At 37.8% G+C, this 24,553-nt stretch overlaps 2 protein-coding genes across 3 annotated transcripts in view; one reads left to right on the forward strand and one right to left on the reverse strand.

Annotated features, from left to right (window-relative positions):
- The window catches only part of RBMX2 (RNA binding motif protein X-linked 2), a 52,888-nt gene extending 32,176 nt beyond the window's left edge, over window positions 1-20,712 (forward strand). The window contains exon 6 of one of the 2 annotated variants that reach the window (XM_037821908.1): window positions 17,139-20,712. In XM_037821908.1, the coding sequence (XP_037677836.1) occupies window positions 17,139-17,212 (74 nt within the window). In that variant the 3' untranslated portion in view covers window positions 17,213-20,712. Of the gene's footprint in view, window positions 1-7,171; window positions 8,789-17,138 lie in introns of those variants that run through there. The other variant, XM_037821909.1, reaches the window with a different exon arrangement.
- LOC119522422 (fibrous sheath-interacting protein 2-like) overlaps window positions 18,782-24,553 on the reverse strand; it is a 42,190-nt gene continuing 36,418 nt past the window's right edge. Inside the window, exon 9 of the mRNA XM_037820906.1 lies at window positions 18,782-18,939. Within this exon, the coding sequence (XP_037676834.1) occupies window positions 18,782-18,939 (158 nt within the window). The remainder of the gene's footprint in view (window positions 18,940-24,553) is intronic.

The raw sequence follows: 24,553 nt of genomic DNA on the forward strand, positions 1-24,553 counted from the left end.
GAATCAGCTTGGTAAAAGGAAGAGCCTGTCAGTAGGCCCCCTAGACTGGAGGTTCGGCCTCTCATCTTTATAATTTTACCTGGAAATTGTGGTCTCTAGGTAAAGCTTGAGGTTGTTGAGTAGAGGTTAATACTGATAAAAGAGAAGTGGCTGGAAAACTGATGGGACCATGTGTGTGTGTGTGTGTGTGTGTGTGTGTATGTGTGTGTGTACATGTACACATGCTGGGAGGAGGCTTAAAGTGAACCAAGAAGGAAGCAAAGGTGATACAAAACAGGAGGTGAATGCACAAATATGTGATGATGCTGTGAGTGACTGATCGTATGCTGTTGTTGGATTGTGTGGTGTGTGAATATATCTCAATAAAATTGCCTTAAGAAAAGAAAACAGAGAGGAGGATCTGTAGCTTTGGCCCTCATTCGAGACTTCTTAAGAGGGTCTTAGGGAAGGGGAATTTCCTAACATCACACTGAGGTGTTGGCAGGCCTTATGGCAGTCCTCAGGAACACAGGGAAGTAGTTGGAAATAGCACCCATTTCCTGTTTCCCCTTCTAAGCATCTGTTCCCTCTCTGCTCCCACCAGGTCCCTCCCCTGGGTCTACCTGCCCTGGGTGGGCCATGTGACTCACACTCCCTTTCAGCTTTTCTCCAGAGGCTACAGGAACAGAGGAAATGAGTGGAATGCTACTAAGGTGCTGAGGGGCGACTGCAGCTTCCTCTGTGCACTTAAACAAGGTCAATAATTTAATGCAAAGGTGAGGATTTTGATACAGGGATTTGCAGGCATCCGGGGCTGGCCCCAGCTGGGAGATATTTGGGTGTGGGAAGTTGTGAACACGGCAGTGCTTCCTAAAGTCCCTTCAAAGCATACCACAGAGGTAGTCCCTTATTTTGCCTTGCCAACTGGGCCATTCCCCTCTGCGCTGCCCTCCATCATAACGAGGAGCCGGGGAAAAATAGTTACCTTAATACTGCTTGAATTCTTTAGCTCTGGATCATCCAAATTTTCTGCGATCAAAACACAGTATTACAAAAGTTATTTCTGAGACATATAAAAATGTTGGGACCAAAACAATCCCGATAATTTAATCAAAGAATCATAGAAATCAGGCAAATAGAACAGTTCTACTTTTTCTGTGTACAGACAACAAGAATAAAGCTGAAAGGAGGCTGGGCACAGGTCTTGGCTCTTTAATTAGAAACTGGGAAAGATGGAGTGTGATGTGGTGGAGGGAGCACTGGCCAGAAAGCAGGAGAGGTAGGCTCTGGAACAAGCTGTGCACCCTTGCTCAACTTATTCAAACTCTGTGAGTCTCTTTGCTCATCTGTAAAATGACATATTAGGCTGTGGATGATTTCTAGGGGCCCTGGAAACTCTGGTTGTAAAAAGTTTAAAAAAAAAATAGAACAAGGCTGCCAGCTAGCTAAAGGAATGCCAGAAAGGAAGGTGCTGGTCTTGGGAAATCATTACTTCCTCTGAAAATCAGGACAGCATTGAGGCGCTACTCCGAGTTCCAGGAGATATCAACATGCCAGTAAGAGAAATTCAGCCCAAAGAGGTAGAAATGATATCGAGAGAGGTTTCCAAAAGATCCACAGATAGAGAGGCAGCTAGTAACAGAGAGCACCGGACTTGTTTGGAGTCAGAGAAACTAGGTTTGAGTCTTAGCTTTGCTACCTAGAGCTGTGGGAACAGTGGCAAATTACTTGTAACTTCTGTTTCCTCAGAGGTAAAATGGGCATGTGACTACCTTCTCACAAGAGGATCAAACAAGGTAACGTATATGTATTTTATGCATGTGTAATCATAAAGGACCAAGATGAGAGGGTTCTCTTTGGATTACCCTTGGGGCCAAGGTAGGTTTTGGGGAAAAAATACTATAGTAAAACCTCAGTTACCTTGAATATGAGGGAGATCTCATTCATTGAATCATCTGATGAAATTGGTTAACTAGAATATCCTCTACATTTCATTACTGGTTGCTGTTCAGTGTAAAGTGTCTGAATGTACTCTCTTAACCTTAGGAAGTCTTGTATACTGCACATATTTGAACTGATTTTTTTTTTTGATGACTGAGGACATTTGGATTTATCAGAGCTATCATTCCAAATGCCAGTTTTTTAAGTGTCTGAACTAAATGGGTATCAACTCCCCACAATATACCTAAGAAATTGTTTTGATGAAGTGGGCGCAGAAAAATTCCATGTATTTGAGGGTCCCAGATAATCAGAATAAACTTAATTGAGATTTTACTGTCTATTCTATGAGACTAAGAATTTGTATCTCTAGCCCTGACCTCTCCATTGAACTCTAGACTTAAATATCTAACTGCTTATGTGACATCTCCACTTGAATGTCTAAGGGACATCTCAATCTCAACATAGCCCAAAGAGATTTCTTGTCCCTTAGTCCTCTCCTAGTCCTTCCTGTCTCATTAAATGGCACTACGAGCCACCCGGTTGATCAAGCCAAAATCGTAAGAATCAGCCTTGATTCTTCTATTTTCCTTACTCCCAGCATCCAGCCCATTAGCAAGTCTTGTTGACTCTACCTTCAAAATATAGTCTGTATCTATTTAATTTTCACTGCCTCCACTGCTACCACCCTAGTCCAAGCCACCATCATCTCTTGCCTGCATTATTGTAATAGCTTCCTAACTGGTCTCCCTGCTTTAGCCCTATCCCTCCTCAGTTCATTCTCCAAACAGTAGCCGGAGGGATGTTTGTAAATTCATGATTTAAATTATGTCACTTCTCTGCTTAAAACCCTCTTCAGGCTTCCTATTGCTATTAGGAAAATAATCCACACTCCTTTCCATGGCCTATAAAAGACCCTACATGATCTGGCTCCTGTTACTCTCTCCAACCTCATCTCATACCACTTTCCTTTTCACTGTGCTCCAGGCATTGGCCTTCTTTTCCTCTAACGTGCCACATTCATCCCATCCTAGTATCTTTGCACTTACTGTACCCTCTGCTTCTAGAACGTCCTGTGGTTGCCTCCTTGTCATTAAAAGCAGATGTTTCTGGGCTTCCTGAACCAACAAACTAAACTAGCCAGTCATTTTCATGTTTCTTTTTTTTTCATATTCATTCATGAATTCCACAGATATTTACTGAGCACCTACTATGTGCCATTTTTCTAGGCACATGGGGATACAACAGTGAACAGACAAAAATCTTCACACTCACAGAGACATAGCAAATACAAATTAAAAAATGCTGTCTTTCAAATGGTGTAAGTGCTAGGGAGAAAAATGAAGCAAGGGAGGGGGGTAGGGTGTGCTGGGATGGCAGCGAGGTTGCAGTTTTCAAACAGGTAGCCAGGGAAGGCTTTTCTGAGAAGGTGGCATTTGAACAAAGATCTGAAGGAGGTGTGGAGTGAGCTATGCAGATGTTCGGGAGGAGAATGTAGCAGGCAGCTCAGCAGGTGCAAAGGCCCTGAGTAAGGAGATTGCCTGGCATGTCTGAGGTGAATGTGGCTGGCGTGGAGTGATTAGGAGGGATCACAAGGAGAGGTGGTCTGAGGGATAATGGGGAGGGGCAGTGGTGTCCAGTCCACCTAGGGCATTTTAAGGTGAGATGAGAAGTACTTATTCCTGTCCAGAATTATCTTGTTTATACCCCCTCCCCCGACCACAAGTTTAAATGGAAGTCCTGTGAAGGCAAGGACTTTGTCTTATTCATAGTTATATCCTCAGAACTTAGAGCAGCATCCAGCAAAAAGAAAGTGTTCAGTCAATCTTTGTTGAACAAATGATTGAATTGGACAAGTGCAATATTACCAAAGGATATAGGAACTAAGCATGATTCAGTGCAATGAAGCTGAAGGAAACATTTACACTGGATTCAATTTTGGGAGACTTGGCTCTATACCCTGACTCATGATATGATCTTGGACAAGTCACTTCCCCAGTCTGAACCACAGTTTCTTCATCTCTAAAATGAGGAGGTTATGGTAGATAGCTTATTTCTGGCTCTAACAGGCTATGGCTCTATAATGCAGGAAATACCCTAGTGATACCTGGCTATGGCATGTTCATGGAATTTTGGCATACTTCCTGCTATTCTATGGTTCATCTTTTAATGAATATTATTCCCACTTCCAAGTTGAGAGGATAGCTTTCTTCAGTAACCCTTGAATGGGTTTCAGGTTTGAAGCAGGGTAAACTCTAGCCCTGTTGTCTGAGTTTCAAAGTTGCCTTTATCATAAATATGACACTCCTACCTCTTTTCCAGTGCTTTCATTGTTAGAACCATATTGATCCTTTGAGATTTCATCAAATAGAGAACCAAAAAGTTAACTCATAAATATTTTAATGAGACAGTTCTAACAACAACAACAAAAAAATAAAGTAGGCTCCACCCTAGTCAGATTTTAATATAAGCAAATAAATTTAGGTTTAATCTTTAGCTTTATATAGCCTTTTTGTTTATTTTAGTAGGGCCAAGATATTTATACAAAGCAAGGAAAAACTCTTAAAGAGATGATTATATTCTAGTAGCATGGGCTCTGGGCCACATATATAAACTAATAAAAGTAATTGTAAACTTGTAATATCACATTGCATACTCTACTCTGAAATCATGAATGAAATCTTAGGAGAGATTCAGAAAAAACAAACTAGTTGGCTCATGTTAACTAGTTAACTGACCCCAGTATGTCCCCAAAATAGATCAACTTAGTGGGGAACCCAGTATTAACTTTGGGTTAGACATAGGAAAATTCATCAACACAATGAACAAAGTCTCCTTTAAAATACTATCTAATTCAAATTAAGGAAAAAATCAATACAACCTGTTATTTTGGCACTTGGATCTGGGGGATGATCATCATCACTAAAAATAAAGGTAGAGAACATTTCACTTTTTATGTATTTAATAAATGAAGAGATTATTGGTTAAGCAAAAGAACAGTCTGTCAGTCATTATTCATATAGAAGCAAACCTGGAATGGTATGTCTTTGCGTTCTCCAATCAAATGAAAATGATTGCTAGATTGACTTTTATTTGGCCTTATATGTGCCCCCTCCTCTTCTCCATTGAGACAAAAAATTGAGTTTCCTGCATTACTTATTATGTTTGTTATGATTATGAGGGGAGATAGGATCCATAGTGGGCCAGGAGTAGATGTCCCATAATGACATCAGATCAAAAATGATACATTGCCTGCATTGTACCAAGTGGAAAAGAAAGTAGTTACAACCAGGTAGATTTTTCTCCTTATACTCAGTTTCTCCATGATATTAAATGCTACCCCTCCTGGTTTGTGAATATTCTTATAAACTTAAGAACAATTTCACACAAGTTTTAGCTACTCTACAAGAACATGTTAATCATACTTCAAGTCTACAGTGTTCTTTCTCTCTGTCCCTTGTAAGTACTGCATAGCCAGCCTTTGCTCCTGCAGTCTTCCCCAACCTGGATGGTCTTCCTCTTGGGTAAATCTTACCCATCTTTAAAGGTCCATCTCAAATTCCACTGCTTTTGAGAATTCTCTGAATGCTTCAGCTTATACTTGCCCCTCTATTCTTTGGATTCCTGTGACAGTGCCACACTCTTGAACATTTAGGTATTTGAAGGAACTGAGCAGAAACCCTTTTGGGCAGACCTTGAATGCAGGGATTAGTGCTGATTCAGTGCCTGCCTCCCAGGTTCAAGAACCTAACCCATTAGCCACAACCTAATCTAAGCATGGCTAACTATATCACTATACTAGAAAGCAGGACCCAGGAGGAGAAAGTAGAGAGCAAGTAAATAGGAATGGGAGACCAGTGAATATGGGAAGGGGAGGCCCAGGAGTAACCACAGTGGCGAACCAGGAGAGGGAGTGAGGGAAGGGGGTGGGGCTGAATACTGGCTTCCTCACAGGTTTACTCAAGGGTCCCATTCTTCCCATAAGCATAATTTTCATTACAGATTTTCATTTTCTGAGCCAACTCATACTGCTTTGACTGTACCTAGAAAGTGAAATCAGATCTTCTTCGTTGTATGAGGATGAACTCATAAGTCTGTGTATAAAGTAATGTGTTGGTTAAGTAAAAGATTCTCTTTCTTCTCCCTGGAAAAGTGCAAGTCAGGCATTATACAAGGGAGAGTTTGAAATAAATCAAATAAAGTATACTGTGACATTCCCTTAGCTATCTATGTAGCCAGACTTTGTGACTATGCTGCCCAGAGAAACTGTCCTGCACACTGTATGTGTTCACGAAATAACACATGGCTTCGCGGTACCTAGATCAGAGTTTGGGATAAGGCTGTGGACCTGGTAAGCTCCTGAACTGACCTGCTCTATCTTCATTTTGTTTTCTCTGATTCACTGCAGCTCCTGGGTTAACCTGGGAATCCTGGAAAATAGATAATCTAGGAAATTGTCACACCAGGAAACCCTAAATCATATATATTCTCCAAACACATGGTATGGTACAATTTTTTGGGTAGGGCCAACCCAGGAGGCCAGTGGGACCCAGATCATTACTAGAGGGATATGGAACCAGGGACAAGAGTTTTATGTCAGAGTGATAGTGGGGTTTATGGGATGTCGTGAGAGGAACATTCAATATATTTTGACTAGCTTGCTATATTTGGACAAGTTGATTAAGTATGGTCCAAAGGTACCATAGCTAGTATGTGGCAGAGGCAGAATTCAAACCCTAGATAGTCTGATTTTGTGTGAATCTTTTTATTCCCCTCTAGCCCACCTTCAGGTCCTGCCCACAAGCATGGGGTTTCTGTGCACAAAACTTTCAATGAGTATTTACCAGCCAGTGTACAATATAGGGATGGTCTTAGCTTGCATTTCTCCTGTATTTTCAATTTTCCATTTTTCATGTGCTTCTAACCTAGAACTTTTTCCATGATTTATTTTTCCTCAATTGAGGTTCCTGGCTTTATCAGCTAATCATATCCTTTTTATTATAAATATCATCAGAGGTGGGAGAGACTGCCTGGATCCAGTTTGGTACCTTTTCCTTCCCAATCAAGGTACATTACTTGGACTGTTTGTGAAGCATGCTACCCTTTCCATAGAAATCCTGTCACTGAAAGTCACATTTTTCACTTACGCTAAGCTGGGTCTTTTTATCCCATACGGAATAGTCTGTGTTGGTGGAGGATTTTGCGGTGGCTGTGCCAGCCTCTGAATCAGTTCTTTTCTTTTGTGTTTCCTCAGATTCTGTCAACCAAGTTGAGGATTCTTTGACACTTTTTATAGTTACGCTGGCTTTGGAATGACAACATTTGCCTAGTGACAAAAACTTTTTCAGACTGCTCATGCCCATTTTTGGCTTGGGAGAAGCTACTGTGCCTTTTACTGGCTTCATGTCTTCTTTTACTTGACCTTCGACTGGGTCTTCTGCAACTTCTTTTACAACCTCTTGTAAAACAACTTCCTCTTCATCAGAAGCTGGGTCCTCTTCTATTTTATTTTCTGAATATGTTTTATTAATATCATGAGCTACCAACCGAATGATAAGATCTTTTTTATTCTGGACATCTTTTAAAAGCTCCACCCTGGTGATGTCAGGCTTTCTTAGATTCTGAAACGAATTCCTCCTAGCCATCTGGAATTGAAGAGACAATGAATATTAAAAACAACTGCCACAGGAATTTTCCCTGTGGTTCTGTTGTAATAAGGAAATTTTCATATGCTCTCTAGTTTTAATTTAGTAAAATTATCTTCAAATGCCATTTACTTATATATTAATGATATATTTAACAGAAGAGATAAATGAAAATCGTAAGGAAGAGAATTGTTGATTTCTATATATTTTTTGCATTCAGAAATTTTATTACTCCAGTACAAAGAAGAGGGCCTAAGAGTCTTTCTTTTGCTTCAAATTGTACTTCTTACTTGCCAAGAAATGCCAAATGCACAAATACTTTAATTACAGTCTGTTTTCCTCAGTTACCATGAAAGTTTTCTAACAGACTTAGACATATGGTGTTTCAACTCCTTAGTAGGGAGCTAATCATAGAGTAATCTAAGTATAGATGCTTTCATGAAAAAAGACAAGATACTGGTTGACCTGGATTTAAAATAATGATAAATAATACTCAAAATTGTGAAGGCCTTTGAACTTCTTATCTCTCTACGCCTAATCCTTTAACATATTTTCCAAAAGAAGATTCCAAGAGTATATCTTCATTTCTCCTCACCTCCCTAGTCAGCTGTCACTTTCCATTTTGCAATGTTAAGGACAGATCAAGGAATAGACATTTATTGTTAACTAAATGACTTTTCCCATTTCTGTAGCCTTTGATGATGCCACAGAACCATTAAATTATCAATTTAGATCTCAAAATCTCTTTGTAACACTGTAAACCAACTTTTCAGATAAATGCTGCTCTAAAGGAATATCTTTTGTGTAAAACAAAATGAAAGAACTTCTGTAAGAAATGGAAATAATAGATTTTGATGATCTGTACTGGTGGAGGTGAACAGTGAGTGGTTCAAAAAATCCAAAATCATTCCATATGACTTTGCAGTTTGTTACTGTATGAGCTTTTAATAGACGTGTCTAATGTGTTGGGAATATTTGGTACCTCTGAAAGGAAATGAAGCCTTGCTTGTGGCTTTCTGAATGAGGAGGAGGAACTCATGAGCTGTATGGGTTCTCTAAATTGATACACTGTTCTTTCTTCAAGTTAAAGTACAGATAAAAGATGTAAGTGAACAGAGTGAGTAACCAGGAATAAGAACTGCAACAGAGAGAACCTAAGATGGCAGCTAGGTGAGACAGGGCAAAAAAACACCTCCATGAAAAATACTAGATAAAAGCCAGAAAGTAACCCAGAACACCAGTTCCACCGATGCACGAGCTGGACAAGGTCTGCTATATCCACAGGGACCGTGCACTAGGTGGAACCAGGAGTCTGTGTTCTGAAATGACTAATTGTCCTGGAGCTGGGAAGGCGGAGCTGTGTGAAAAAGGGGAAATTGGCACGCCCCAGACAGCCATCCTTACAGCAGGCTGGGAATGCACCTACATCGCCCGGTGGCCCAGAACTTCCCTTGAGGGATGGCGCGCACTTGTGACGTAGCACAACCTTCCCTCAGCAGAGGCCCTAGACGGGTACGGCTTGGAAGAGGGACCCACTCGGAAATCCCAGGGTACCGTACACCAATACCAAAGACTTGTGGTTCAGCGGTAGAGACAATCTCTGGTGAGACTGAAATGAAGGTTTAGACTCTTGCAACAGCCTTAAATCTCAGGAACACCTGGGAGGTTTGATTATTAAAGCCACCCTCGCTCCCTAACTGCTCAGACACACACCCCACATTCAGGGAGGACAGCACCAACAACACACTCAAACTTGGTGCACCAATTGGACCCCACAAGAATCAGACCCATACACACCACAAAGACAAAGTTGGGGAGAACTGACTTGAGGGGAATAGGTGACTCACGGACACCATCTGCTGGTTAGTTAGAGAAAGTGTATGCCACCATGCTGTAGATCTGACAAATTAGAGATTCATCTTTGAATAATCCTACATATCCTAAAAGAACCCTATCAAGTAAAGCAAATGCCAAGAGGCCAAAAACAACAGAAAAATTTAAAGCATATGATAAAACCAGACTATATGGATAACCCAAACCCAAACACCCAAATCAAAAGATCAGAGGAGACACAGTACTTGGAGCAATTAGTCAAAGAGTTAAAGACGAATAACAAGAGCATGGCACAGGATATAAAGGACATGAAGAAGACCCTAGAAGAGCATAAGGAAGAAATTGCAGGAGTTAATAAAAAAATTGATGATCTTTTGGAAATAAAAGAAACCGTTGACCAAATTAAAAAGATTCTGGATACTCACAGTACAAGACTAGAGGAAGCTGAACAACAAATCAGCTACCTTGAGGACCACAGAATGGAAAATGAAAGAACAAGAGAAAGAATGGGGAAAAAAATAAAAAAAATTGAAATGGACCTCAGGGATAGGATAGATAAAATAAAACATCCAAATATAAGACTCATTGGTGTTACAGAAGGGGAAGAGAAGGGTAAAGGTCTAGAGAGTGTATTCAAAGAAATTGTTGGGGAAAACTTCCCAAACCTTCTACACAATATAAATACACAAAGCATAAATGCCCAGTGAACTCTAAATAGAATAAATCCAAATAAACCCACTCCAAGACATATTCTGATCAGACTGTCAAATACTGAAGAGAAGGAGCAAGTTCTGAAAGCAGTAAGAGAAAAGCAATTCACCACATACAAAGGAAACAACATAAGACTAAGTAGTGACTACTCAGCGGCCACCATGGAGGCGAGAAAACAGTGGCATGACATATTTAAAATTCTGAGAGAGAAAAATTTCCAACCAAGAATACTTAATCCAGCAAAGCTCTCCTTCAAATTTGAGGGAGAGCTTAAATTATTCACAGACACACAAATGCTGAGAGATTTTGCTAATAAAAGCCCTGCCCTACTTCAGATACTAAAGGGAGCCCTCCAGACAGAGAAACAAAGAAAGGAGAGAGAGATATGGAGAAAGGTTCAGTACTAAAGAGATTCAATATTGGTTCATTAAAGGACAATAAGAGAGAGAGGGGAAAAATATATCTGACAAACATAAACCAAAGGATAAGATGGCTGATTCAAGAAATGCCTTCACAGTAATAACACTGAATGTAAATGGTTTAAACTTCCCAATTGAAAGATATAGATTGGCAGAATGGATCAAAAAATATGAACCATCAATACGGTGCATACAAGAGACTCATCTTAGACACAGGGACACAAAGAAATTGAAAGTGAAAGGATGGAAAAAATATTTCATGCAAGCTACGGCCAGAATAAAGCATGAGTAGCAATATTAATCTCAGATAAAATAGACTTTAAATGCAAGGATGTTAGGAGAGACAAAGAAGGCCACTACATACCAATAAAAGGGGCAATTCAACAAGAAGAAATTAACAATCATAAATGTTTATGCACCCAATCATGGTGCCACAAAATACATGAGACAAACACTGGCAGAACTAAATGAAGCAATGGATGTTTCCACAATAATTGTGGGAGACTTCAACACATCACTCTCTCCTATAGGTAGATCAACCAGACAGAAGACCAATAAGGAAATTGAAAACCTAAACAATCTGATAAATAAATTTGATTTAACAGACATGTATAGAATATCACATCCCAAATCACCAGGATACACATTCTTCTCTAGATATCATGGAACTTTCTCCAGAATAGACCATATGCTGGGACATAAAACAAGCCTTAATAAATTTAAAAAATTGAAATTATTCAAAGCACATTCTCTGACCACAATGGAATACATTTAGAAGTCAGTAACCATCAGAGACTTAGAAAATTCACAAACACCTGGAGGTTAAATAACACACTCCTAAGATAAATGGTTTATAATGTAGAATGTAGGGGAACTAGCGATAGAGAGCAATTAATGAAGGGGGAATGATAACCCAATAAGAACAGATAAGCTATTGTGGGTAAATTTAATGTTCTGGGAATGCCCAGGAATGACTTTGGTTTGTTAATTTCTGATAGGTATGGTAGGAACAAGTTCACAGAAATGTTGCTATATTAGGTTATTTTTTGGGGGTAGAGTAGGAACATGTTGGAAGTAAAGTAGTTATTTTAGGTTGGTTGTCTTTTTCTTACTCCCTTGTTATGGTTTGTTTGAAATGTTTTTTTATTGCATATCTTTAAAAAATTTTTTTTTGATATAGTTAATTTAAAAAAAAAGAGTTAATTAAGAGTTAATGACAATCAATGCAATATATGATGGAGGAGAAAAGCTCAAAGGGGGCATAAGGAAAAATTGGAACATAGAATTTAAGCTTTATATCCATATTAATTTTCTTGAATTAACTGCAGTTAACTACATAAGTAAATATCCTTGTTTGTAGGAAATGTACATGGAAGTGTTATGAGTTCAAGGAGTATGATATATGCAACCTGTTCTCAAATGTTCAGAAGATGATAAAGGGTAGATAGATAATTGATAGAAAGATAATAGATATAGTTGACAGAAAGCGGGGGGAGGGAGGGAGGGAGAGAGGAAGGGAGGGAGAGAGGAAGGAAGGAAGGAAGAAAAGAGAAAGAAAGGTACTGCAAAGGTAGCAAAATGTAAAATTGGTAGATACGGATATCAGGGTGTGGGGGGTGTTGGAGTTCTCTGTATGGGGTTTGTATTTTATTTGCAACTGTCCTATATATTTGAAATTATTTCAAAATAAAGATTAAAAAAAAGTATAGGGTTCCTATTTGAAATGATAGAAATGTTTTGGTAATGGATGGTGATGTTGGTAGCACAAAATTGTGAACAAATTAACAGCACTGAAACATATTCCTGAATATAATAAAAGGGGAAATGTTAGATTGTATATATGGTAACAGAATAAAAATTTAAAAACAAATCCATGGAACTATATTACACAAAACAATGAACCCTAAGTTAAACCATGGACTTTAATTGATAGTACAATTATAAAAATGTGCTATCATCAATTGTAACAAATGATCCAGTTGGTGAATGGGGATGGTGTACGGAAATCCTGTATTTTATGCATGAGTATTCTGTAAACCCACAACTTCTCTAATAAAGAAAAAAGTTAATAATCATGAAAAAAAAAAAGAACCGCAACAGATAATTCTGCAGATGATTAATTAAGAATTGATGTGGGGTAATGTTCTACAGGTTTTTTCACCCAGATCTCATGCCCAAGGAAGTACTTATATGTAAATGAAGACTACCAAGTAAGCACTAATTTAATTGTGAGAATGTAGAGAGAAAGGGATTATTTTAGAGCTGGAAAGGACCTTCATATGGTCCAAAAAACTAAGGACCAAGGAGATTCAACTGATGTCCTAGCCCATGATAATCTCAATTATTTGGGACTGAAAAGATTGCCCCTTGATGTACTAACCAGTTCTTGAGACTTAGTTCAATGGGTTGGAAAATAATGCTAAGGAAAACATGCTCCTAGGTTTATGCTCCAGGCAGGTTGGTGCTATAGAACTTTGCTCAGTTTCCAAGCCACAGGCTACATCCCACAGTCTGCTCAGTCCCCTTCTGAGTGTACACCATCAGTACAAGATGCTCATTTATACCAAAGTCCTTTGGTATAAATGAGAAGATAGAGCTGGATCAAGTAACTCCGTCTCTGGGCAAGACCATCCCGGTGCCCTAAGATGGTGTACATTTCAATAGCTGCCAGTATTTTGATGGTTCAAGTTCCTGTTTTTTAAGTACTTTTGGGGCCCACAAATGGGGCTGTGGGGAAACTAGTTCATAAAAATAGCAGCATTAAGACAACTGGGTCTAGGAAAAGGGTAGAATAGGAAAGAAACTGGAAACATCCTGAGGATGTAAGAGTATAGATGACCTGGGAAAGTCTTATATAATGACAGTGAAATCAAAAGAAATGAATGACATCTAAGAGTTTGCAGTCTAATATCTGTTTATGAATGTTGCTAAGTAAAAGCAATACTGCTGTGGATGGAGCCTTAAATTTGAGGATTTAAATCTACTGGAGGCTGGTTTGTCTGATATTCTATTTACTGGCCCTTTTGAACCCTTATAATACTGTGATAATGTATATGCTTAAAAAAGAACTGCAGGGATTGTAAAAGACTGCATTTCTTTTGAAATTGCCAAATGAGGAGTACAAATCCATTCAGTCAGGTTTGCTGTTAAGGGCATTTCCCTGGATTCCCATTCTTCAAGAAATGGCAGTTCAATCTGACTGGCTAATGGAAACCAGCCTGACACCTTTACACTGAGCCACAGTGCTGCTGTGCTAAGCCCCGGGAAAGCAAAGGACTTTATTGTTTGGATCAGAGTACTCAGCTCTGCTACTGGGCTGGGCAAGAGAAAATTGACTATATTTTACAAAGGCATTCCCATAGACCTACCCGGGAAAGGAAATCACAGGAGGACAACTGTGTTTCCCTAGTCACACTTCTTTTCACCACTGCCATTTGCACTTACCTCTAAGGGCTTTACATCCAGTCGTCCAGTCTTATCCAGTGAGACGCGTCTTTCTTTCTTTCTCTTTCTCGCATCAGTTGGGACTGAGTAACTCCTCCCACTTACCGACGCTCTTCTCAGTTCTTCTATGCTGTGTCCTGTTGTTGCCAAACACTGCATCTGCAGTTTCTTAAGAGGTTGCGTTTTTATAGAAATGACTCCTAAGTGTTCTGCAACGATATCTGGATCTACATTGATTGGTTGTTTTCCGTGGTGAGGAACTATTTTAACCTCTTCAGTCAAATATTGATCTGTCTTTTCTTTTTCTGGCTCGTACTCCATTTTAACAGCATGCTCATGCACCTTTTCAACAATTCGACTGATGTCCAAATCGCCAAAGAGATCAGCATTTGAATCTTTTGAGCTGTTTCTAATGGATAATTCAAAACTTTACTAACAATTAAAGAAGCTAATTTTTTAGGGAAGAATCTGTTTGTATTTTTCACATCATAATAAAGTTCTTCATGTGTTCCAGTTTGTTGTAGTGCATGATTATAAACAGAATCAACAAGCCGAGAAATCATTTCTATACTTTCTGGATTTAAAAAGTGTTCTTCAGGACTAGCAGCTACAACACTAAGGTTATTTTTGGAAATTACGGCTATCACAGATTTTGTCAGTTGAGATGCAATTTTATTTAACTCAGGCCTTGATAAGTTTTTAGCATCTTTGTTTACAGCACTTGGCAACTTGACTAGTTTAGCTAAGAACAAGGCCAATGTTTCTTCTAAAAACATGGCATCTAGCACAGAATTTTTTCTGGATGAAGGCTTTTCCTTCAACTTAATGTTATCAATAATCTTAACCACTTTTTCTGTAATTTTGACAGCTTCCAGAACTAATTCTGAACTTGATGCTTCTTCTTTCACTTGAAGCTGAAATTCTGAGCTGGAAATTTCTTTCACCATTAAAAAACCTATTATATCAGAGAGAATATTGCTCTTACCCATTAAATCTTTATACACTGAAGTATGAGAGCCAGAGTGCTTTAAAATACTATTGTAAACAGAAGTAACTACTTTTTCAATAGTTGCACTGTCTGCTAAAGATACAGTGGGTGATTCCTTGGCCTGCAGTACAACTTTAATCTGACTTTTAGAGATATATTCTTGGAGTGACCTTAAAATTTTTGAGGTTATTTTTTGCATTTCAGCATTTAGAGAATTGTTTTGTTCCTTACCCACTTTTGGAAACATAGATAAAAGCTTTGATAAAAAATTTACAGCAATTTCTTCCATTATGTTAAAAGGCAGTTTGTAAGCATGTGATGGCTGGGGCAGAGGAACTTCAGTGGTTTGGATGATGTCATTAAGGATATTTTCAACAACACTGTCTACTTCTGTACACTGATGTGGGGTTAGCTCTCCAGAAAAATAGTTCTGCAACTGATTGCCAGCTACTTCTTGTACAACTAAATTAGCTATGGTTTCTGAAAGAATTCTGCAACCACTGATGACACAATTTTGTATGATCTCTTGAGATCCAAATTGTGGCAAGAGATTATTATAAATAGTCTGAGCCACTAATTGAGTAGTTTCATCATCACTAGGATGTAAGGATTCTATATACTGTATAACCATATCTTTACTTTTGGAGATCTCTGTCATAACTGTACTTATTAACTTCATTTGAAGGAAATCCAGTTCTGTGTACAAATTGTCCTCAGACATTTCTGTTTTAGTGTTGGTTACTGTTGAGAAAATTTTTGATAGAAGAGAAGAAATTACATTTTCTAAAAATTCATGAGGCAGCATTATGGTGTATGGCAATAATGTTTGACATTCTTTGCAGGTTGTTTGGGCCATCTTTTGGACTTTTTAAATAACTTCCTTAGATTCTAGAGGCAAACATACTGAAACTGGAGCCTCATCACACAGTAACAAATTTAACTGATGTTGAAAAATTTCTTCTATTACTGCATTAGCTAGCCTCTTTGCTAAATTTTCACATTATTTATGTCCTTGCAAATGGAGTCTTGAGATCTATATTCCTGCAAAATATTGCATACAGAGGAGTGAACAACCTTTGTATTAGTTAGGGTTCTCCTTGGAAACAGAATCAATGAGAGATGTCTCTTATTATCAAATTGTAAAAGTGACTCATGCAACTGTGGGAGCGCACGAGTCCAAATTCTGCAGAGCCGTCAACAAGCTGTCAACTCCAAGGAAGACGTCCGACGAACTCCTCGGGAAACGAACTGACAACTTTGACGAACTCCTCAGGAAACGAACCGGCAACTTTGAAGAACTCCTCAGGAAACGAACCGACAACTTTGACGAACTCCTCAGGAAATGAACTGGCAACTTTGACGAGCTCCCCAGGAAAAGCTTCACTGAGCAGCTGAAGAAGAAGTGAAGGTTCTCTAACCGTCCGGCTTATAAGCCTCCAACTGATCACCTGGACCAAATCCAGCCAATTGCATTCTCTCACTGTGGAAGCACGCCCCTTGATGAGTCATCAGTCAGCTGCAGCCAATTGACTGATGATCCGACAAACCAACCAGCCTCAAATAGCCTCACAGGAATCGTCAGGCCAGTGCCCGCTTGACCAGACAGCTAGGCCACCTGGCCAAGTTGACACATGAACCCAACCATCACAACCTTATTGACCAACGTTTTATTGATTGATGGTATTTCAACCATAAGTGCCTTATCTGAATGTGTTTTGGTTGCAGGGGCCATTTTATCCATGGGTGGTAGGATTTTATCCGTAGTAATTATTTTCATATCAGGTGGTGCTTTGTCCACTGATGGTTCTTTTTGCTTGAGAGGTACATTATGAGCTGATGAAATTTTATCTGTAGATGGGAAAAACTGATTTCCCTGATCTGGGCTTATTACTTTAATTTGAGCATCTGAAAACTCCTTTAACAGTGAATCTATCAGTTTCATAGCCATGTCATAGAGTTTGGGTTGATTTACATCATAGGTTACATTTTGACCTGCATCGTATTTATCCGGTGAGGAAGAAAAGATCAATTTGTTAATTATTTCAGTAATAACATCTTCTAAAAAGTTAGCAAGCAAAATCTCATGTTTATTTTCTGATGGGTTCTGAGAACTGTCTTGTTTACTAGGTTTGCTTTTAATCTCTTTATCTTGATTTTTCTCTTTTGTGTCTTCTTTTGCAGGAACATTTTGGTTGGTTGAAGAGACTAAATCCTGTGTTGAAGCAGGCCATGCAAAATCCCTGCCATACACTTGAGATACATATGAGACTTTATCACCTAAGGGACTTTGGAATTTTGAATCATCTACTGGTCCTTGAAGAGAAGATATTTCTAAAACATTGCTGTAAATGCTTCCAGTGACATTTTGGACATGTTTGGGTTCAAAGATTTGTTTGTCATCTGTAACTCTGTAAGTTGGAGGATCTCTCCTCTTCTCTACCATTTCTTTGTTTCTCACTTTGGACTTCAGAAAATGTAATTCAAAGGGTCCAGTCTCTTTTTCTACAAAATTCTCTCTTTTTTCATCACTCTTCTTATCGTCTAGTTTTAAATCTGTTTCCAGTACAACTGTATTGTTTTTTGTGTCATCAGTAACTGGTGAAAAATGTTTGTGTTCCTCAGTACGTCGCCCTTTCTCATCTTTCCTAGTTAAATCATCTTTCTTCATGATTTCATTCGAATCTGGCTCCTGAATATCCCTACTTTTCACACTGTTGGTAGAAGCAGCTTTTGATACTTTTTCATATTCTTTTCCAACTGAACTTTTCTTTTTCTTTTCATCCCCTTTCTTTTTATTTGACCTACTTGCAGCTGACCCTGATTCTTGGGTAATGACTTTGCTTTTCATAATGCTGTTTATAGCTGTACATATTGGATCATGGATACTGCTCTTTTTCTTTGATGGCTCCTCCTTTTTGAAATTCTCTTTTCTATTAATTGCACCTCTACCTATTTCCAAAGTGTCCATTTTGTTTTCCATGTCTGAGATTTGAGCAGTGAGTTTAGATGACTGTTCTGGTGAAGTAAGTTGGTTCCCCTCTAAGTTTTGTGTGGAGGTTTTATATGGTAAGTGTTGAACCCTTTGGATGATGTTATCCACATCTAGAAATGAAAAGAAGGTGGAAGACCAGTCTCCTGAAAACAGTGGTTGAATCTTGAAAGCAGAGATTGCCTTCTTGGATAAAGCAGCAATCACCTCTACAACAGTGTTACTTGTATCATCTTTCTGGACATTGTTAGATCCATATATTTCTATGACCTCATCATACACAGAATCAGATACTTTATCAACTGTTTCTTTATCTATTGATGGAAAAGAAAACATTTCTTCAGCATTTGCTAAAACTTTAATTTCACTTTTCCTAAATTCCCTTATCAGGACATTTACAAATTTTATAGCCATGCCCACAAGGTCTTGTTCTGATATTTCTTTGCCCTTAGGATCTTCAGCAGTACTTGGGAGAGTATAAAATTTGCAAACAAGGTCAATAATAACATCTTCCAAAAATGTAGCAGAATACACAGAAGGCTTTCGGAAGGATGGCATTTTGTCTTTACCAGGATTAGAGTTCAATGATATGGTCATTTTCAGGTAAATCAGATGATTCTTCTTGATGTAAAAATGGCTGCAGATGATGATCCACAATTTCCTTCATAATGAAACCAGCTATTCTTCGAATGAATGAGCCTCCCTTTTTGTTGGTATCTTTCTGTGCTTCAGCTTGGAATTTAAAATTTTTCATAATATTGTTACATATGGAGTCAATGAAGTTCTCAATTGCTCCTAATTGCATACTTTCTGCATGCTCCTCTGCTGTAGCAAGTCAAATCTCATGTTCAGAAATTTCTGTTATAATTTCATCAGTCAGTTTTGAAGCTGCATCCACAAACTCATAATCCGGTGCCATCTCTTCCTCTTTTTGTTCAGTTTCAGTCTCAGATGAAGGAAATATATGTGTTAGAAGTTTATAAATCACATCTTCTAAAAGGGAATGAGGCAATACAGTTATGCATGATGGCAAGATATGGCTATCATTGTTGATGATGCCAAGCACATTTCTGATGATGTTCTCATCTTGGAGGGAAGAGTAGGAATACATTGCTAATTCTCCTGAAACTAATAACTCCACCTGATAATCATAAATTTCTCCTAAGAGAAAATAATATATTTTTCTTCCAAAACCAACAGCATCACTTTGTATAGCCTTATAAATGTGAATCAGAGATTTATAATCACTTAATATTTTTTCATAAATTAGGTTGACTTTTTTTTGAACCATTTCTTTGTATTCTTCTGAAGAATACAGATTTTCATCCAAGTTATTTACAAATAAAATTTGTGAAGTGGTGAACTCTAGCACAATTGATTTTACTAATGTTGTAACAATGTCAGTAATGTTGGCTTTTGCTTTATGTGGTTTTTCGGCAGCCAAGACATTACGTGAAAATACATAAAGGATTTTGCATAAAAGCTCAGCAATTACTTCCTCCAAAAAGGCAGCTGAATTCACAATTAAGGACAGTTCCCTTTGTTTAGGATCTATTGCTTTCTGTTTATAAGTTTGATCAACTGTACCTGAAGGAAGAATTTTATCTCCAGATAAAAATGACTGAAGATGATGGTTAAAGATTTCTTTTATTATATAACTCGCTATTTTTGTAACAGGCATATGACTTATGCTTTTTTTTATCTTTTGTAAGAGATTGGTTTAAATTTGAATGAGAAAGATCAGTATAAATGGCATCAACCATAGCCTGGATGTCTTTTTCTGCAATCACATTTTGTTTTTCATCTCTGTGTTTAATAATACATATTGCATGTTTAGAAATCATTGACATGATTTCATTGATCAGGTTCACAATGTTGTTTCTTAAGTCAGATTGCAAGGGGTCTTGGTCTTCTGCACTGCAATCCAGTGAACTTATTTGAGATAAAACCTGTGTGACTAGTTTTTCCAAGTGGGTGTGTGATAATATGGTGGTATATGTTGTTGAAGCCTGTCTTTGGAATCTTGATTTACCAATATCATTTTGAACTCTCTTTATCAAAAGATCAGCATTGAGTTTTGAAAATGATTTAAAAGGCACCTTTGCTATAAAATCTGGATGAATTTGGAAATCAAAAATTTCAGCCAGGATGATTTTAGTTACTCTCTCAGCCAATGTCTTTGTGTCACTGAGTAAATTTTTATCAGGTAGTAGTTCCATTTCGTATTCTTGTAAAACTTTGCTATATACCATGTCAACAATTTTGATGACTGCATCTCTAGCTACTGGTGGCAAACACAATTGTTCCTTAGCATTTTCTAGAATGCTAACTTGGGATTTTGAGAATTCTTCTGTTATTGAATATATGAGTTTTTCAGCTGTTTCTAACAGTTCCTTTTCTGAATCTCTTACTGATTTTGTTTGCACAATGCCTAACACCCTGTGGAATATTTTGCTTAAAACCCCAGAGATCACATCTTCCAAAAAGTCTGAAGAATAGACACCAGCAAAAAACTGTTGCCTTCTCACACCATCAAAGTATGTAAATGATGAAGGAAATGATGACTTTCCATATACAAATGGTTGAAGATGTTGCTTACAGATATATTTAATGATAAAACCTGCTATTCTATCAATAAGAACATTGTTACTGCTTGTGATATCATGCTCAAATGCTTGAGACTCAGAATTGTGCAAAATATTTCTGAATACTGAATCAACAAGATGTTGAGCATCATCCGCTGAATAAATAAACTTGGTTTCTTCATCTTTTGAAAATCGAATTTCATGTTGGGAAATTTTCGTCCTAATGTCCCTGATTACCTTTGAAGAGATTTCACTGAAATTAAGGTTTGATCTATCTTTTGGGGTTTCTCTGTTTGGAACCACGATAGATTCAGAAGGAAAGATTCTAGATAATAGCACTCTTATTATGTCTTCTAAAAATGTGTATGGCAGCAAAGTATTATATGGAGATAAATGCTGGCTTCGCTTGGTAGGTTTACTGATGCTATTAATGATGTTCTGAATATTCTCTACTGTTAAGGTAGAATAGGAAGAAGCTGACAAATCCCCTGAAAACAGTGGGTGAAAAAGGTAGTCAGAAATAGCTGCTACAACTAAACTGGTAATATTTTCCACAAAAATATCACTGTCTTTGAGTTCTTTATTATAAGTCTCAGGGGCCAGTCCATGCTGTTGCAGACCATTGCTATAAACTGGATTGATGAGTTCATCCATGGTGTCTGTATCTACAGTGGGGAAGGAATGCTCTTTGTCATCACGAAGAATGTGGATTTTGGCTTTTTTAAAATGGTTATTTATTGAGTTCACTATTTTTGGGGTCATTTTGCCTAGTTCAAGTTCACTGTTATATTTTGGATTGAAGATCTTTGCCAAAGTTCTGGCAACAATTTCTTCTACAAATGTATTGGGATAAATGCCCATACCTGGTGATGATGGCTTCTGAGGTCTGTGTGACTCAGTGACTTCACTGAGAACCTCTTTAACCATATTCAATATTTCATCTATTGGAGTGCTTGAACAAGATAAGCCTTCTCCACACAAGAAGGGCTGAAGATGATTTTCAATAATTTCTTGAATAATAAGACCGGCCAATTGGTCAACTATAATTGGCCTTTGGCTTACTATACTTTTCTGTATTGACACAAGAGAGCTAGACATTTGTAAAATATTGCTATAAATGGACTCCACCATCTTTTGGAGTTTTTTTTCTGTATATATATATTGATGGTCATATTTAGTGAGCCAAATCTTATGCTTTGAAATGGCGAACAAAACCTTATTTATTATACAGGTGGATATCTCATTAAAATCCGAAGTCATTAAGTCCTTCTTTCCTAAGCATGAAGCCTTGCTGGGTGGAGGAATGAGCTGAAATAATAGCCTTCTGATAACATCTTCTAAAAATGAGTATGGTAACATGGTAGTATAGCCTGTTGAATGTTGAGCTGCATAATTAAGTTCTTTCAGGTTATTTTGAAGTTTCTGCAGTATAATTTCAGCTTTGAGAGGGTAATATGAATTAGGCATGAGTTTTTCCACAAAGTACAATGGGAGTTGGTAGTCTAAAATCTCCATCAGTATGCCATTAGTTATCTGTTCTGCCATTGAGGCGATAGCATGTTCCAGATTATTACCACAGGTAGCTTGCAATTCGTATACTTGTAAAACATCATTATACACTGAGTCAACAATCTTACTAACAGTTTCTTTACCAATTAGTGGAAAACAAAGCCTTTCTTCCATATCTCTTAAAACAGTGACTTGAGCATTGTTGAACTCATTTACCACGGAGTTGATACCTATTGTACTCATCTCATTGAGTTGAGCCTCAGTGATGTTTTCATTTTTGCCCCACAATGAGGCAAAGAGATTGAGAAACATTTCTGAAATGATTTCCTCCAAAAATGTGGCTGAGTAAACTCCTGTGCTCATGCCTTGTGGATGTAGGATGTTATGAATGGCTGTTGGATTCATTTCCATTTCTCCTGGTTTTTGAAGTGGTGCTAAAGGAGAGGCTTTTATGAAAAATTGCTTACCAAGTGGGGCTTGAATTTTGGAAGTAATCATCCTGAGATTATTCATTGCCCCTGTCAAAGGCTTGCTGTCATAATTTATGAATTTTACAGGGCCTTTACCCTGTCTTGATTCTTTTATTTCTGGCCTTTGTGCTTTTAGAAATCTAGAAAGTCTCGCTCTTTTTCTATGCTTTAAATGCTTGTTTGCAAAAGGTGGACTTCCAAGGGGTCGCTGTATATTATGCGACAGTTTTTCCATTAAGGATTTTACCAAGCTATGGGAAATAATACTAAGCATAGATTCTTGATCTGTTTCTGCCAGATTTTCCAAAAGATGTGACATGTCATATCCTTGAAATAGTGAGCCATAATTCATTGTTCCCCTGCAATAACCAAATTCTTCATCCTCTACATTTTGCAGTATGTTGAACAGTTGATGTTGTTGTTCTGATATTTCCTCAGAAAGAGGGCCATTTGTAAGGAAGGTGTTGGTTGTGCATTCTTCTGAAAGTATTCTAATAAGTTTCTCACATACAACATTCAGAAGGAAAACTGATTTTGGGGAGAGCCTTAGGCTATTTCCAGGTATACTATTACTTTGCTGATTATTCAAGGATGAGAATATTTTTCTTAGTATATTATCAGCATCCATATCCCAATTTGGGCATTCATCTGGCAAAAACAAATCTAAAACAATACAAAAAACTTTATTGACTGCTTCTTTGGATTCACGAGTTTTTAGGCTTCCAACCAGATTGCTTAATTTACATGCCAAAGAATTTAATTTGTTTTTCTGCACAAGTTGATTAATTCGGTGACTAGGAGTGGCTATCCAATCTCTGGGACCTGTCTGTCTTTTCATATTTTTGATTTTGTTGCAAATGGGAAAACTATCACTTCTAAGTCTGGGAAATGATTTGTTTTTTCCTTTGGTGTCAGGCTGATGATTTATTCCTATTTCTTTGGATAGAACATGAATCACTCCTATTAAGAGATCTTGAAAGAGATCATCAAAGTCAGCCACGACTAGGCTTGGGCAGTAAATATATTTTGTTTTTACAGAGACCATTTGTTGTGTAACATCTGCCTTTAAAATGTCACTATTAAAAAGGATTCAAATAATGATTTCAGAAATACTTAAAGCAAGTTCTCTGATAGGAATTGAACGGTTCCCAAACACTTGGGAATGAACTAAAATAACCTTGCTAAATGCTGCATTTTGGCTTCCCTGTGCTTTCTGTTTTGTTCCACCCTCTTCAGTGCAATCATAAATGCTTGACATTATGTAGGAAATAACCAATTCAGTGAGATGTTCACAAAATTGATTAAGTGAAGAATCACTGTGTATGCTTCTTAGAGGCTGTTTTAACTCATATATTTTCTTTGACAGTGTGGAAGCAATGGATCCTTTTTCATCATGAGAACCTTAAAACAGAAAACATTTCTATTTTTAAGAGGCATTAAAGATAAATATTGGCAAATTTTATATATGAATTTCACCTCGGGTGCATTTCACACAAGAAATAGAAAAACCTAGTCAAGAAAGGAACTGGGTTTTCTTTGCATCTGATTTCCCACCTTATGGAATCTTTACTTCAGCTAGGAATAAAAGAAAACAGCCCAGTAGAATTAAAATGTCTAAGTTAAGTGCTGGTTTCTTCCTTGGATAGCTATGTTGCTCTAAGAAGCTGGAAATCTTGAAGCTGAGGAGTGATTTCTAGCTTTAGTATTGCAATGCTCTAGTGTGACCTTAGTGATCTCCAGACCTCATCCAATCCTTGAAAAAAAAAACCTTCAAAATTTTTCAGCTGATCAGTTAAAAATCCAGTTCAGGGCTTTATAGTACATGTTAAGTTGAATGGAACGAAACTGCTGATGTCCAACAGTTTTGGACATACAAAAATGGCTACTTCATATGGTTCAACCCAATATATGAATTTCAGCATTCATAGAAAGGAAGTGCAAATATCATCCTTATAAACATGGATTAGAGTCTTATACCTAAAAAAAATTTAAGTCAGGACACTGGAACATGAGCAGAATAAGAAGTTTAACACCACTGTTCTT

The sequence above is a fragment of the Choloepus didactylus genome, chromosome X, assembly GCF_015220235.1.
Source record: "Choloepus didactylus isolate mChoDid1 chromosome X, mChoDid1.pri, whole genome shotgun sequence".
NCBI classification, from domain to species: domain Eukaryota; kingdom Metazoa; phylum Chordata; class Mammalia; order Pilosa; family Megalonychidae; genus Choloepus; species Choloepus didactylus.